Source organism: Typopeltis vanoorti, chromosome 23, assembly GCF_054136105.1.
Source record: "Typopeltis vanoorti isolate ZY-2024b chromosome 23, IOZ_Tvanoo_1.0, whole genome shotgun sequence".
Lineage (NCBI taxonomy): Eukaryota > Metazoa > Arthropoda > Arachnida > Uropygi > Thelyphonidae > Typopeltis > Typopeltis vanoorti.
In genome coordinates this window covers 59,894,024-59,912,193 of record NC_143571.1, presented here as the reverse complement: position 1 = coordinate 59,912,193, position 18,170 = coordinate 59,894,024, and the positions used below count along the sequence as shown (strand labels likewise).

General features: G+C 32.9%; 1 protein-coding gene across 2 annotated transcripts in view; it reads left to right on the top strand.

The window, feature by feature from the left end:
- The window catches only part of LOC150093891 (sodium/potassium-transporting ATPase subunit alpha-like), a 189,530-nt gene that overhangs the window by 124,717 nt on the left and 46,643 nt on the right, over nt 1-18,170 (top strand). For both annotated transcript variants that reach the window (XM_090413198.1, XM_090413199.1), the window contains exons 8-13: nt 684-882; nt 2,772-2,883; nt 10,486-10,618; nt 11,329-11,521; nt 12,809-12,984; nt 14,156-14,292. In XM_090413198.1, coding sequence (XP_090269324.1) covers nt 684-882; nt 2,772-2,883; nt 10,486-10,618; nt 11,329-11,521; nt 12,809-12,984; nt 14,156-14,292 — 950 coding nt within the window. The remainder of the gene's footprint in view (nt 1-683; nt 883-2,771; nt 2,884-10,485; nt 10,619-11,328; nt 11,522-12,808; nt 12,985-14,155; nt 14,293-18,170) is intronic.

Below are 18,170 nucleotides of genomic sequence, written 5' to 3'. Positions count from 1 at the left end.
ATTTCTTTTTATTTTTTTTTTTTATGAAAATGAAGTCTTTTTTATGAAGCCATTGTAGAATAACATTCTTAAATTAAAAGCGATAAAATTTAATTTAATAATAAAGCAAATAATCTTTGATTTAATATTGTGTCTATTAAACATATTGATACTTTACATTAAATATATTATCTTATAGTATTTATTGATGTTTAATTCCGATTATGGCAGTCTTTTGTTAAATACAATAGAAAGAACAGATGTGTATTTTTTATTTCTATTTCATTTTTGTTTCTTTTCAATATATGCAAATTCATATAATAAATATACGTTTTATTTATATTTTTTTCTGTAATGTGTTTAACCTGCTTGCATACATTTTTTTTTCGTTCGTAAATTGTAAGACTTTTCTGTAGCTTCGAGTATTCTCTCTTTCCAGGAGAAAAGAATACTAAATAATATTAAATAATATTAAATATTTTCCCTATTTATTTATTAATACCAAATATATGCAGATTAAGTATTTACTCGCCTCTCCAGGACATTTTAGGTCCTCTTATAACACATTGTGTCACCACTGTCATACATAAAATCCTATTTCCTCTTCATGTATATTTTTTAAATTTTCATACAGAATAGACAAATAATGTTAGACATCTTTTTATTACAATTCAATACATCATTTTTTTTTTTTGTTGTTCCAGGTATGTCTTACTCTCACAGCCAAACGAATGGCATCCAAAAATTGTTTGGTTAAGAATTTAGAAGCTGTTGAAACTCTGGGTTCGACTTCCACGATTTGCTCCGATAAAACAGGTACCCTCACTCAAAATCGGATGACAGTAGCCCATATGTGGTTCGACAACCAGATCATCGAAGCTGACACCACCGAAGACCAATCAGGTATTAATATATCGTAATAATGCATTCACTTAAATACAAAAGAAATCTTAGGTTTTAGAAAGCAGTCAAGCGTGCCATATTCCAAGAGGTGTACTTCTTTTTTGTTTAAATATGTCTAAAACTATTTTATCATTTTAAATTTATTTTCATATAAAAATATTTTTTATCCAAGGATTGTAATCTAGCTGTATTAGCGATGTGGATCAGATAAAAAGGTATATATATTTCAGTAAAAGTATACTACATTTAATGCGCACCAATATTATTTTTATCGCTGATTTTCCTTCGCGTCTCCGAAAGGTCACGTAAGCCCATATAATTTTATTATCGTCATAATGATGAAGTCGATGAGATCCCTGAAACATTTATTGTACGTTTGGTAAATTTACTCATGACTAGACAACGAAAGGTTCGTTTGTTTACTGTCAATGTGTGTGGGTGTTATATTTCTGGTAAAAAGACCAGTTTTCGTTTGTGTTGAGAAGTACTTAAGATTTTTCCAGAATACTTTTATTTTTTTTATTTTGTCTACCCATTAGCAGTTGTGATTGCGGTTACTTTTAATTACATTTAATTGCTGTCGTTGATTGACGTCGCAATTAAATAAAACTGTCTATATTCAAAAGTGCTTACTTTTGAAGCGCGTATTTATTCACAAAGAAGTAAGTGAAAAGAAAGAATAAAAAAGGAAATGGCTTTTAGCGAGATAAATGGTGTACCACAATTAGATAAAACGGCTCAACGGTGTAAATTTTCATCTTCAGGAATTTAAATGCATTTCAAATGATGAAATCTCGCATGAAAGAACCACTTTAGTATAGAAAAATTTCTATTGTTCTCCGTAAAACTGAAACTAGTTTTTAAATCGAGGACGTTATTACTCTCGTTAGGCTTAGAGGTTGTGGCATCAATTTTACACGCAATATGCTTGAAGGATGAAAGTTAAAAAAAGATAAACCTGAAAATATACAAATCCTTTTCTTTGCCGAAGAAAATTAGCATTTTCTGCGTTTATAATTATGATAATTATCTTTGCTGTGCCAAATCTTAATTTTACTTCCAATTTGGACATTCTAAACAACACATGTTTCTAAATGAATTCCACAACAACGTTCCGCAAAACAGACTTCTCTGTCTGCTTGAAACGTGTTGTTATCTCGCTGTGTAGCAATTCGTTGTATTCTTCGTGACGTACAGTCTTCTCCGGATGACAAAAAGTCACTTGCTTAACATATTATTTCATGCCTTGTCACTTCGTGGAATTTTCGCTATCGTCATAAAGTAGGAAAATTCCCAACCTCAGATTACTTTTCCAGTTCTATCTTCAGATAGGAAATCAAAGAGACATATTACAGCACGATGAAATTAATTACTGTTTGGTCTGCCCATATTGAAAACGAGCATTTAATACGAGCAGTCAGTTATATTTTTCTGGAATGTAAGGTTTAAAGTACTTGTACTGAATGAACCCAGACTCTTAGATTTCTGATCGCTGAGTAACTTTGAATATGAATGTTCAAAAATATTTGCATAACCACAAAGCATTTAATTGTTTGTTTATAAAATGTTTATTTGTAATAATTGTTTATTTGTAAAATGAGTCGACAAACGTTGATAAAACACTTATTGTTATTTCAAACCGGAAATTAAAGTTGAGGGTTCAAACTTGCAATACGAGACGTGTTAGTTCATCCTGTCTCATTGATCACGTTCTGTCTGAATCTTGTTTTTGCGATGGTTAACAGTTTTCCATTTTTCTGCTTATAGTATGAAAATCAAAAATAATGAATGGATCTAGAAGTTTTTTGGTTTTTTAATTTTAGAAATCCTGAGTAAGACTTTCAGTGATACATTACATTACAAAATAATGCAAATACATTATTTTCTAGGGATCCAGTATGACAAGACTTCTCCCGGATTTAAGGCTTTAGCTCGGGTTGCCTGTCTCTGTAGTAGAGCTGAATTTAAGGCAGGGCAAGAGAATGTTCCTGTGTTGAAAAGGTATTTACAAACACCCAAGTACTTTTTGCATCATATGTCCTATTTCGATATAGCAGGCGTCATAGCCTACCTTCTCGGTTCATTGTTGCAGAAAATGCCTGTAATGTAGTGTTTCTCAACGACATTTCGTACCAGGTATACCCTCAACTTTTGAAAACGTGACAATTTATCCCTGAGTACTAACATTTCTTAATGACATAAACATGTCATTGAAACATTAGTTTTCATAAACTTTTTCAGCTTTAGTGCATTTGTTTGTATTAGAGAATGAGTTACACCACAGTGTCCATATTGCATCAAAGTTTGTATACTTTACGTTAGTTATAATATTTTAATTGTACTTTAAATAACAAACCTCTGACATATCTACCATATATGGGTGAGGATATGACCGTATAAAAGGTGTTAAAAATACTTATTGAAAGGTGGGCGTGTATTTTAAATACACTCCCACCTATGCTTTCTCTACACGAAGTCCAGAGATATATGTGTATTACCAGTTCACTGCGATAATGAACGGATCGATGATTCTGGTTTCCCCCCCCCACACACACACACTGCGCACCCTTCATTGCGTGACAAATTGAGTACAGTCGGCTTTTCATAATTTTCGGATGCTTTTAATTTCTGGGTTTAGTGGGAAGGTAGATGTCGATGAAAAGTGAGGGAGTAAAATCCAGCTATTAGCAGGGGTTATTTTAAAACACAAATTATTATTAATAATAATAAAACTACCGTTGGATATTAAGAAAATATAAATGTTCTCTTAACTTCGCATGTTTTGTAAGTTCAAACGTCGAATTTTATTCGATATGTATCAAAATAGATAGTTAACATTTTAAAGATTTTTTCCTTTTTTATAATAAACATCCCGACGATATATAATCATTATTTCTTAAACCAAATATAGAGCAGTTATTCAACAGAGAATCATTTTTGTTGGCCTTCAAGCGTTACATTTCTTTGAGAAGTCGAATATTTACAATTACTTCTCAAAATCATTTGTCTCCCTTTGAAATATTGTAGCTGTTATTTGTAATTTGATGTTCCATAAAATGCAGTCTAAAAGAATTCAAGATGAAACTTGAAAAATCGACTTCCGATATCGATTTGTGAACTGTTGGCTATTTGAACTCAAGCAGAATGTCAATGCTTGCTGGCGACAGACAAAGTTATTGACTGCAAACAGAATCGCATGACTCATTTTACCGCAAGTGGGCTGAGTCACCTTAGTACGTTAAACTACTTATTTATCTCTAGCTGTTATTTATTCTGCCTTCAAAATCCTTTAAGACTCTTATTGTCCTAAAAATAAAAAATAAAAATAAAAGGGATATCCACGACGAAAAGTCAAATGTTACCACTCATCATTCACAGGGCATCTTCCTTTGCGAAAAGTATCTAAAACCGAGCGTATAAAAGTCAATAAAACTATTGCTTCGATCCGGGGGAAAAAAAGAAAAAAGAATAGAAATTTTGTTTCTTTTCAGCATCCATATTAATATTTTCAGTCATTAAGCTGCATAATAAGAATATCAGTGTCTTGTGCCCACTCATGTTGTAATATATTAAAGAAAAATCGTGTTTATCAGCTTCCTTGTAGTTGCATCAGCTTGCAATTGAGTAACTTAAGTTCTAAAAAGAAATCAAGAAGAAGAATGTGTGCGATGGAAGGACAAGAATTTGGAAATCGATATTTATTGGAACACATTCACTTCACTTCTAGGAACTGTTGTACAACAGATACATCAAATGCTTATTGAACATTGAATTATTACACTACTTTGTGGTAGCAATTTTTATTTAATTGTAACCAATAAAAATGATTAAGTGAAATTTGAATGAACACAAGCTAGTTTCGCTTGTGTTATTATTCAAGTGGATTCAGTAATGATTTCACGAGAATTATTACTTCTTGGTTGTAGTCCGTAAATAATAGAAAAAAGAAAATGCAGCAACTGTTTCGCATGTATACTTGCCATTATTAGGAAAACATGAAACGGGTTTTGCAGTTGTTGTTGTTGTTGCTTGAATCATGACCAAAACAACCAAGGCTATGAGAAGCTATTATTGCGGCTGTTAATAGTGTGTATTCTTCTGTCCAGTTTGCCTGTTTTGCGGTATGAGAAATGCTATTCATTGCATAAATATACAAGGACATCACCAGCCAAGAATTGGTATATTACAATGAACATGTTTCCTAAAGTAAACTGCACAAATTTCAAAAAACAAACATTTAAATTAGAAGTTTAAAATTTAAAAGTAGGTTTTTACATAAAAATTCAAACTGCAAAAAATTAAACCAAAATTTATCAGGTTAAGAACTTTTATAGGCGTTTATAGGCTTTGTCCTCTTGCCAATCATTCTTTTCTTGGTGAGAATTTCATCATCTATTGTATTATAGCACCACTTTGAATATTGGAACTCTGATCTGGTGTGATCTCTGAACTGTATAATTCGAAATGCTTTCGAATTGTATAATTCAAAATTTAAGATGCACTTTGAATTATTTAAAAAACTTCACAGTTATGAATTCTGTAATTTTGTACAGCCACTGGCTTGAATTTTATTTGCTGACACGGCGTACTATTGAGCCTACTAATACTGTGGCGTGTCAGCAAATGCAGTTCAAGTCAGTGGAATTGGACAGTATTCGAAACATGTTTCTAAATGTTGAAAAATGTTTCGAATATTGTCTAATTCAGTCTTCAGTAAGGTTTGCTACTCCAACTGCAACTTCTGAATGATTATTGATGAATACATCTTTATTCACTCTTTCATTCACTTTTCATTTTATTTTAATTTATTTTCATTATTATTGCATATATTTTCATGATAAATCATGGTATTTCTATTCCACCATTAGAGACTTTTAGGACGTATGCGAGAGCCTCCGAATCTCAGTCAGTATAGACGAAGCTCTTTGTTTGTAAAACCTGGGTTCGATTCCCGTCTGAGGAACGTTTGTCTGGTTTCTTTCGAGGCAAGGTGAGTTAGTCGATCTCATACGGAGGTAGGGAGTTTTTTCACCTAGAAACTCGGGTTTTCGTTTCCCCAGAACAAGCAAACTGCTACCGTGAACACACACATGGATTACAGTCATGAATATGTCCCAACCATATGCCAGTCCCAAGCCCGGATAAAATTGAGGAAAGGAATAGTGAACTACCCTGTAAAAATCTCTCTCTAGGAAAACTTTGTGGGCAATGCCTACAAAGTCACCTCGGGTCGGAAATGACTGAAGGGATAAACCACAACCACATACACCAGGACGTATGCGCGAACTACCCATCATCATTCAGTTTAGATGCAAACTGGAAATTACAGATCTAGAAACGTTCTAATCCATTGTTAAATTTCTTACCAAACTCCATTTTTTCTAAGGTCGAAATGCTCTATAGCAGAAAAGATTCAAATTATTCAGACGAATTTTGAATTTTTTTTTATAAAGCTAATTTTGGTAATGATAGAGAGGTTAGTCATATTTCCAAAGTCTAGCATGTCTAACTAGTTAATTTGTCCATTTTTTGAAGAAGTAATATCCTAGTTTACGAGAGAAAAATCCTTCCGGCTCTTTACAAGTCGGCTAACTGGCCTTTATTTCAACGTATATATACTCGTACTACAGCGGGAACATTACGAAGGAGGCATTTAACACTACGAGGTAGCATATATCATATCTATTAAATGCATGTATTCTCTGGTCATTTTATCTTGTAAAATAATAATAATAATAAAAAACTAAAAAAAACTAAATTCCAGGAACGAAAACCCTGACACCTTTGGATCAGATCGGCTAATTCATTTGAAAAATCGTGAAAGGTACCTCTCATCTCGAACTAGCCACTCGCAAACTGAATGGTAGTTGCTGCATGCTTCAAGGCGCCTATGCAAAGAATATCGTAACTACCGACTAATGCAGCGTATATTTCATTTATATTTATTCTTTAGTTAAAAAAGAAGAAGAAAAGAGAAAAGTGAGAGATGATAAATTGTTCTGTGGGTTACGAATATTCTACAGTTTGGAAATATCACATGAAGAAGAATAATTTATTTATATATTGCATAAATGCATCAAATTATCTTCATAATTATGAAAGAAAATGAAGGTAATTATAGAAAGAAAGAATGTGTTTATCTCTCGTACCAGCACACGGTAACATGATGTATTGCAACATACATCGTTTCCACTAGACAGAAACAGGCGGTAGCTTAGACAGAAGTCTCAGCTACCGCCGTTTGACTGATAGAGGCTTAGAATGTCGCAAAGTGTGGTTAACAGACTGTGGAATCGGGACAAGTGTGTAATTAAATGCACCTCTTCAGGATTTGCTGGTACAACGAGCTGTCATTTATCGATCCCAAATCACATCTACCGTACTAGGTTTAATAGGTTGTATCGAGACTAGGAGATCGTGAAATAGTATATCGTCAAGTTCTTAAGCACCCTTAACATTGCAGCACTTAAGTAGATCATGGCATCTGAAATACTCATAACATATCAGCTTCAGATCTCTTCCGTAACGACTTGCGAAACGATACGCAGTCAACTAATTGTACGTTGCTATTTGAGAGAGAGAGAGAGAGAGAGAGAGAGAGAGAGATGAGAGCGTTATTTTAATGAAGGTAGTTTAGTTGCTTGTTTTTCTATCGTCGATTTATTTGTTTGCGAATCGACGTTATCACTTATTTGTGAAGCTCTTAAAATTGTTATTACTAACGAAATATCAAACCATTTATAACTGAAAATGTCTCATCTCTCTATCTTTCTGCATTTGGAAACTAGTGAAATTATTAGGCAAGAATTCAAGCAACTTTCCATTACAAAATCTTTGTTAAGGTACCTGAGGTAAATAAGGCCCGTTTAAAAAAAAAAAAAAATCATATTTACGGGTTGCGCCGGTTTGGTTTCTTACACACAGAGAGGACGCAATACAATGGCAAATCAGTGGCGGCATATTATCTAGCGACTGTATTGTGTCAGTTTGACCTAGACCTTTGTGGGAGGTTATTGTGTCTTCCCATTTAATAATATTACGCTGCAATAATTCATAAGTTTTAATTAAAATATTGTTCTTTTCGCTTTCATATTTTACGTGAAAATAGATGTTATCTAATCTAGTTCGCGGCGGTTAATAAGGCCCAGTAAATTTGTTGATGGGCCTTATTAAACTGCTATAATTTATGATTTTATTTTTTGGTGATTGCCCATAATAGTTATTTATTTTATTGCTAAAGGCCTCTGAAAATGTCAGAAGTTAAGAAGAAACGGGGTCTTTGGACTGATGAAAATCTAGAAGCAGCTATGAAAGCTGTGCAAAGAGGACGACTATCAGAACGCTATGGATTACCTAGAAGAACATTGAGGAACCATTTAATGACAGAGAAGATGACGAAAAGATTAGGAAGAAATACTGTACGAACAAAAAAACAAGAGAAGAACTTGGTAGAAAGAATAGTAAAGTTTGCTTCAATTGGCGTCCCTTTAACTTCAAAATCTATACGCAGCCAAACTTTTATATTTCGCGAACGAAATGAAATTAGGAATAACTTCAATAAAAAAATATGGCCTCTCAGGAAAAGATTGGTTGAAGTTATTTTTAAAGAGAAACCCAACAATTTCTAAACGTAAAACTCAATTATTTAAGTTAAGGGATATTACATCCCATATTGTTTCATAGCCGAATAAGAAACTATATAAATAAAGTTCGGCGAGTCCAAGCGTAAGCAAATACCTGGATAGTGCAACACCAGGGCAACTCATAGTCCACTTGGTAGTGCAACAATTGAAGCCTTTGGCTCTTCATATAATTAGTAAAGCTCAATTTTTGAATCCTGCTTGAGCTGTAAGAACATCTCCTAATCCTCCATCTTGTGATTCAGATAACTCCGATAATAAGATTCCATTGGCAAATCTAAAAACAAAGAACTTTGAAGTCATCGTTTCAGGAGTTAATGCCAACGCCAAATTATGTAGTTGTAAAGGCAACACCACGAAGAAAAGCTTTTAAATTATAAGGGCCAGAGAGTGACCAAAGATCTTTTCAAAGAAGAGGATAGTAAGAAAGAGAAGGCTGCCACTGAAAAACAGGAAGAACCAAATAAATAAATAAATAAATAAAGGAACAAAGAGTGTCAAAAGAGCGGGTGGTATTGCCATGGATGCCGAGAAGAAAAGGTTGCTGATATGAGGCAATGCACACGGTATCTTAAATGGTACCATGAAGAGTGTATTGGTCTCACCAAAGAAGAATGTGGCGTATTTGCATGCCCTTATGACTTCTTAAGCTAATAATTATGATTAAAATTAATAATAATTAAAAATAATTGTTCTATTCTTTTTTAAATATTTAATTTTGTTCAAGGGCTTTATTAAACTACTATGGTTTAATAAGGCCCACAAGGTGTTTTTTAAAGACTTGGTTAAAATATAAATTACTGCAAGAATTGTTCTTATTTGTGTTTTTTTTTAATTAGTGATAATACAAACTTTGATATGAACACTGTTGTTTCAATTAATCTAAACAATTGTCTAACTTATTCAAATTTTAAATAAGGCGGGCCTTATTTGCCTCAGGTACTTTATATGCACTGTGTTGATATAAACTTGGAAGCTAATTGACCATTTTTTAAAATTTATTTCCACAGATTACTTTGAAGGAAAAAAAATCTACTTTTAGGATGCTTCCAAAAGTTCTTTGAAGATTGTTTTAATTTCCAATATTTGTATACTGTTTTTGTAAATTTTAAGATGCACTTCATGTTCAGAATGAAATGTAACACTGATCTTATAATATATATACATATATATATATATATATATATATATATAACACATAAATTAGTAACTTCACATTTTATTGGTTTTAATCAATCGATGTTTTGATTAAATCGCCTTTCCGTCCGGCTGTTGCTGAAATGAATTTTTTTTCTGCGATGGTTTAGAGATTTCGATGAATAGTGGATTTTTGAACGATTGCCCGTCGATGAATTGTTGCTAATCGAATTTTTCATCAAACAGCCTCCACTGTATGAAATTAAGATTGTTTAGTATTTCCGATATTTTTTATGTGAATCATCCCATTCCCGAATGGTAAGATAATCCGGAAAATCTAAAATCGCTTCAATTTTTCTTCAAGCGATTTTATGTTTCCCGTAAGTACGGTAGTACTTACGGGAAATGGAAGATGAAATTCATCTGTCACCTAAAAATATTCGGAAACATCCATATCAACGGTGCCGGCCTGGTTGACCTAGTGGATAGCATACTCGCTATCCAACATGTGTTCGTGATTGTCTTCCTAATTCTGTGAAAGCTCAGCTGCGACTCTACCATTTTTTTTAGTTTAGTAGTGACTTCGCTCTCAAAACATCTAAATAAAAATGTAGGTTCGAAGACTCTTTATTCTCAAAATTCCTTTTGACTAATACTTCAGGTTCCAAGATTCCATGATAAAGAATGGATTCCTCTGTAGTATAATCATGAAATGATTGTATAACAATTTTCCTATCAAATAACATTTTGCTAGTCTCAAACAGAACATCGTGCACAAGTAACAATTAAATTATTCGCTTATTAAATCATTCATCTTTCTTTTCAGAGACTGCACTGGTGATGCGTCCGAATCTGCTATTCTTAAATGTATGGAACTGGCTATTGGTAATGTGACTGAGTTTCGTCGTCGGAATCCCAAAGTCTGTGAAATTCCTTTCAATTCTACAAATAAGTATCACGTACGTTATTATTTTTTCTTGTTTCTGTATTGATAATTGAGATAAGTAAGAGATAATTACAAAAGACACAACTGCAGCAATGTGTAGCCTTTAAAACGATCTCATTATCTGCAATTCATATTCACGACATGTTTATAATAAGTATTAGTAGAATCACTCTCGATCTTGGCTATCGGAGTTAAATGTTAGTTATTCCCCCCCCCTCTCTCTCTCTCAAAACACACACACACACACACACACACACACACACACACACACACACACACACACACACACACACACACACACACACACACACAAAATTTTCTAGCACTTTCGGTAAATATTTAGTATATTTGTAAATTTTTATTTAATTTACACCCCACGAAAATATCCCATTTATCTTATCTATCCATCCCTAGAGCCGGTCATTGTTGATAAGTAAAGGAAAAAATAGGATTGTGAAAAAATAAAATAAATAAATACTTTCCAAACATTTACGTTTGAAAGTCGCAAGAACTTTCTGATAAATATATCTAATTTATAATAAGCTTTAATCAGATGATAACGTAATATTTCAACATTTTCGTTTATATAATTAACCTGTATTTATGAGCACGGTTTACCATATATCACGTGAATGGCTGAAACGTGAGACTATCGGTCTAAATTTTTTTTTAATTACCATTCAGCTTAAGATCTTACTTGGTTACATCTCATTTAATTATTAGGTGACGATTAATGAGACCGATGACCCGGATGATCCTTCCTACCTATTATGTATGAAAGGTGCTCCTGAGCGTATATTGGAACGTTGTTCCACTATTTTTCTGAACGGAAAAGAAAAGGTACTGGATGATGAAATGAAGACAGCTTTCAATAATGCTTATATGGAATTAGGTGGAATGGGCGAGCGAGTTATAGGTAAGGTACTACATTAGTTTATCATTAGTTTGTTTATATTAACCTGGAAATATCGTACTACATAGCGCTCTAAAATTGTTCAGGAGGAGAGAAAGACTAAGCAGTATTCAATCCATAATACTGTTATCCATATAAAATAATGAAAATTATTAATTTCGATGGTGCAAATATCGTTTTTAAGAACACTAGGATTTGCGGGAAATTTTTCTTGTAAGCTTAATAGGCCATATGCTATATTATGAATGTCTTTAGGTAGATGAATTTCATTGCTGGTGAGACCATCAACACCGCTTGTTGAAGGCTTGAAGCGGCAAGAAAAAGTTCCTTGTTTGTTCCATAGGTTTTCTTATTATCTATTGAATCGTTTTGTTGAACTTTCAACGGTGGAAAGAAGCAAAAACTAGTTGAGAGAAGTGATTTGGTGTAGATGGATGCTTGAGAATGCTTCATTCAGATTGTACCAGCAACTTTTGTGTGTATAATCCTTTGAGAATATATAATGTCATTGTTGCGTAGAGAGTAATCTGGCCTCTTGAGATGAATTGTCCTGATCTTCGAAGTGGAAATTGGGACAAATCTCCCAATATCAGCATTTTCACTTTTCCGGCAGAAGCCATGATGACGTTGACTTCTAGCCAATTAATGAACATAACCTCGGGAACGTGTAGTGGTGGATCCATGTGGTGGGAGACAGATCAACATGCATGTAACCTGCTCTCCTCCATTATTGGTATTCGTAGTATCCAACATGTACATACACTCTCTGACAGACTGACATTGTGAACATTGTATTCTTCAGCATTCTATGATATGTTAAACTACGATGTAGCTTGCTTCAAAAATTCATCTACCGCCTGAATCAGTAATCTTTCATGTATGCGGTCAATACCGAATTCAGCTTTTCTGCTGAAAATATGCTAAAATTGTGACATTACTGAAGCTTTAATTATTAGCTAGAAGTAAAGATTTTCATCTGCTTTCCTTGCATATTTCGCTTTCATTCACGTGGTTTACGTTAAAATGATATGCAAGGAGAGATCACTATTCTGTTAAGACCAGTAATGGTGACCAGTTTGTTTAGTCTATAGGCCTTTATATTTATGGAATGACTGTTTATGTGAATATCCCCAAATTAAAATATATTGTGGAGAAATATCTCGAGATAAAATAAGGTGATATAGTCCTACCTTAAAGGAGGTTATTAATTTTTTTTTTTTTTTTTGCTTGCGTACATTTATCATAGTAAACGTCATCTCGGATTTCAGTTTATTTTGTTTATTCTTTTAGGTTTCTGTGATTATAGATTACCGCCTAAAGATTATCCAAAAGGTTATCCCTTTGATCCTGAGGAACAGAATTTCCCTCTTGAAAATTTACGTTTCGTTGGTCTCATAGCTATGATTGATCCACCACGTGCTGCAGTTCCGGATGCAGTTTCCAAATGTCGAAGTGCAGGAATTAAGGTAACAAATCAAAATAGGGAAATAACAGTCATAGTAACGCTTACCTTGAGATAAGAATGTCTTCGAAAAAAAAATTCTACTTGCAGAAAATTGTTAATAACATTAAAAAATAATAATTTAAAATAACTTTAGTCTTTACGAAATGATTCTTTTTATGTTATCCGATATATTTTAGTACATTTATTTAAGTCACGATTCACTGCTTTATACCAGATTACGAAACTCAGCTATAACGAGCATTTCCAAAATAAGCAACTTAAAAATACGAACTTCTTACTGATCGAAAATCACGTCTTGCAGGAGTGATATTAAGGTAGATTACATGATCCAACGAATACATTATAAGATGGCTTGTGCAATCAGAAAAATAATTATTTCATGTCAATCTTGTATGTCATGTACAAGAGATATACATTATATGAGCATGGCATACAAGAATATTTCTAGTGCCTATGCTGTATCCATGTATCGTTTAGTTACCGAAAATACCTAACTGTATAAAGAGAATTGGCCATCTGTTTATTCTCAAAATGCATCTTTTAATTTATGCCGAAAGACCCCTCCCCACATCTGTTCATCGATGTACTACATTGGAAGAAATCCATCTTAATACCGTATACGAACAATAAGGTTCTTAATAACAGTTCGAATTTGGCATTTGGACTACTGTCTGAAAGTTATTTGTAATCGCGTGCGTGAAGCAGTAATATGTGTTTCTCAGATCGCATGCTGTCCTTGACATTGCCATATCGCATAAAATGGATATGGAAATGTCTTCCTAACACACTAAATTTGGTCCGTCTGAGACTATATTATATCTTTTTCCTATATTACGCTCGAAATAGTTTAAGTACAATAAAATAACAAAACTGTAATTACTGTCATTTTGAAATTTAAGAAATATAAATATAAACTTATATTAGAAATATAAATTTACTTGTTGTTTCTTCCACTCCTGTTATTAGGGAAGCTAGATAGGAATGCAATCCATAAGTACAAAAATGTTGCTATTCAAGGTAGAAAAGTTATATTATAAATCACATGTCAGATCTAAATATTATTCGAATATGGAAGCATTTCATTATTCTTTTAGTGATATCAGTAGATCCAAATAAGCAAATTTTCTAATTATCAAATACATTGCAATTGAATTTTTTTTTTATTTATGTAGGTCATCATGGTTACTGGGGATCATCCAATCACTGCAAAGGCCATTGCGAAGGCAGTAGGCATAATATCTGAAGGCACCGAAACCGTTGAAGACATCGCAGAACGACTAAATATACCAGTTTCACAAGTTAATCCAAGGTCAGGTTTATTTAAATGCCAATACTTTTTTTTAGCAATGTAAATATTTTATCAGAATTCGAAAACAGTCTAGTCTAGTCTAGAATTACAAATGACAATTTAAAATACAACATCTAAAGGAATATCTTTCTTTCTTTTCGCTGTCCTTAATGTATGAGATACAGGCATACCTAGTTGAAATCTTATTCTTCACAGTAGGATTCTCTTCACTTTTAACGTTTGCATGTAAAATTGCTTTTAGCGATGTATTCACATACCGTGACTTGTATTTGAGTGTGGGCGCTTCACTCAAAGAACCCTCGGGATTTTTGATCTACTTTTTTTTCAGTGCTATAAATAATGATAATACCATGTAGAACTTCGTAGCTATAAAGAGTATTTCTAAAGGCACATTCCGTTTTCGTCGTATAAAGCTTCTTTTATTTTACAGATTTCTTTTTTTTTTTTTTAGTAATTCTTCCAGTTGCTACTACCGTGTATTCACATGTCCTGCAGTGTCTTCAGGCTGATGGCCTGCAGACACTGCAGGACATTTCGAAACCCACTGCATTATATATGAAAATATACAAAAAAGGGGTATATTTGTTTATCTAGCATCTGGATCGAACATTTCGCCTATTTTAGTCTGTCGCCCTTTTTTTAGTAATATGAATAGGCAAAAGAAGAACAGATGCATTGGCTGTGATCTCTAAGCTGATCATTATAGTTACATACATTTCCCTGCAATAAAACTTAAGTACATCATCTGTGGGTTTGAATCCCACCGTGGGCATGGTTGTAAAAACCTGCTCTTTACAAGTTTGTATTGCTTCTTGAGTTTAAAACTTGTCTATTTATTTCCTAGCAAAGACTGGTTGAAAAGCTCTTTAGCCACCCCTATTGAAGTGTTAATTTTTTGAGTACTTCTTCGAGATTAATATACACACCGACTGAGAACATGCAATTCATTCACATAAGATATTTGTCTAATAGCGTTTGTTGCATTGACAACACAACCTGCAGTAGTCGAAATATGTTTTGAGATACGCAGCTCGCGCTTTACAGTCATTTTGTTTAGAATAATTTCACTTGATACTGGGTTGGTATTGTGTTCGGAAGTAAGGACATCAAAGGATCACTGCATTGTGTGTCACTTATGCGACATCGTCCAATTTCCTGATTTTTTTGGACGAAAAAAACTCCCAGTTACTGCAGTTTTTTTTGGTTGAAATAATCTAGGTTTGAATTTATGTTAAGATTTCAATGCAGATATTTTTTTGAGAGAGGCTAGGCATTCTTATGAGATAAAGCCGCAACTCCGAAAAGAATGACACGGAAGTGTAAAATATTTGATAAGAATGACACATAGGGAAGTGTAAAATATTTGTAATGGTTCAATGTAATGTGACTAATTTCAGATATGGAAAACACTACACAAGTTTGAACATATATTATTACCTGCTTTAATGATTTAACGTTTTGATAATTATTTTAAAAACAGAACCTGGTTCGACTCAGAACCTCTGCAACAGAAATAAAAAGTGGTGCATATGCGAAAAATCTAGATTTGGATATACGCTCCTCTGATAGGACTTTTCTCTTAAGCACAAGGCGTAAAATTGAGTCTGTCTTGGAAACATTCTTGATTAGTATTTTAAACCTACCCAAAAAACAAAGGACATAGATCAGTTTAATAATAATAATCCGTGGTATCTTTAGGCCCACGAAAATTCCTCCCCCTACCCTATGAGACCAGCTAACGCATTCCTTCAATTGAAAAGCCCTGATAAGATAAAAGTTCTTCGTGTCCTAGACTGGATTCGAACCCAAGTATTTCCAAACAGTGGACACCGTAGGGGAAAAAAATGAGCAACGGACACTATAAATCAGTTTAATACCTATTAAATGTAAATAGAAGGGTACACATTTCACTGGATTTTAGACAGTTATGGTTACAATTGATAGAATGTTGATTGACACACAGCATCTCTGTAGCGCATGGTTGAAAAGGTGGATTCGAATCTCATGTAGATCGCATTGGGATATTCAGAATTGTAGCTTGAAGAACTCAGGTTACGAGGGAAGCATTTTTTATTTGTTAATTGCCTGTTTTACAAGAGAAAATAAAAACTTTCTCACCTGTGCTAGCTAACTTACCTTCACGTGAAAAGATTCTTGGCATCCTAAACTGAAGACGATTTAGTAAGTCCTATATAGAGATGGCATGATTTTCCTCCCGCAAAGCAGACAAAACACACATTGAGAAATATAGTAGATTATAGAGATCGGATTAACTATCCTATCATTAAAAAATGGGTTTTTAATGAAACAGATGATTTACTTGTACATAACAAGCCTGTTGGAGTCTAGAACACTAGGTTTACTAATGCGATCAATAGTTGAATAAGTGACGCTTAAGGATACGAGACTTGATCAGAGTTCTAAATCAGAGATTCACAAACCGCATACGGTCCTTGAGTACATTTTATGAATGTCACAAAATAGTTTTATAATGCTAAACGCATGTTGAATTAAAATGCATCAGCCTGAAATCTTTTGCCAAGCCATAAATTCTTCCAGTTTCGAATTCGATAATTTTCTAATCTGCTCAATGATAAAATCAATTGAGAAATCGAGAAATAATTCGAATCGCTAAACGGCCTAATTAGTATCTTCTGAGTTGATTACTAGAGAAGATAAAACCCGACCAATAGAAAAATGGATCGACTAACCATGGACTCAGCTGAGAGAAAAAAATTAGAAAATTGTCCTTTAGTTGGTAACTAGAATCGAACCTTTGATGGTCTTCAGATCTAGTGTCATGGAAATTACAACAATAAGACAAACTTATTGTATTAATTAATAAACACTACAGGATAAACTGATTTTTCTTAAACGAAAAGAATAATTTCTGGTTTGCACGCAAGCACAAGACTGATTATAGTAATGTTTCAAACTTTTATCAATGCTGTGAACACTGAAAATATTTTGTCATTTATTTTATTTCAATCTATTAAATGAAAATATAATGGTAGACATTTATTGATTTATTTTTCATTTTATTTTATTTAATCGCAAGCAAAATTTAAAATTTTTTGAATGTTTAATAACGTATTACTCTGACTAGCCAGAAGGGTGGATAATAAGTCAAATAACAACAACAACAATAATAATAATAATAATAATAATAATAATAATAATAATAATAATAATAATGATAATAATAATAATAATAATAATAATAATAATAATCATCTTACAGAGTATTTACATATATTTACATATTACATTTTTTTCCGGTGAATTTCATACAAATTTTCCCGTTTTTTTGTATTCTAAAATGCGCTAATAATAGTTACTATGGATGGTAATTTATAGTTTGCAATTGGATAACGTTACATTTTTTTAACAGCATTTATAGTATAACAGTAAGTTATATATGTTTTACAATTTTTGCTTTATAATGTTTTTAACGGCTGTAACTACACCACTTCAATGTAATAAATAATTCTTTTTTTTTCTGTTGATCTCAGTTTGAGTTGTAATGTCTCAATTTGCATCCTCGAAGCTTTTTAATGAGCTTATCTGAGGATGACACCGGTTAGATTTATGTATTTTATTTTTTTTTTATTGATTTGGTTGCTGTGTTGGAAGTAAGCTGATGTTTGGGAGGTCAAATGAATGATCTGAAAGGTCTGATCAAAGTGAAATTGCCGGTATGTTCTGGTGTTATTGCATCTGTCTTGATGGTTCACATTCATTTTTATTGTTATCTTCTTTTTGAACTAATTAGGAGATTTTTTTTTCACTGTAGCAGCCTTTCTATGTCTTCTGAGCTTTTAATTTGTATCGGTTTTGAAGTTTGTGACTTCCTCAAGAAAGAATAATAATAATAATAA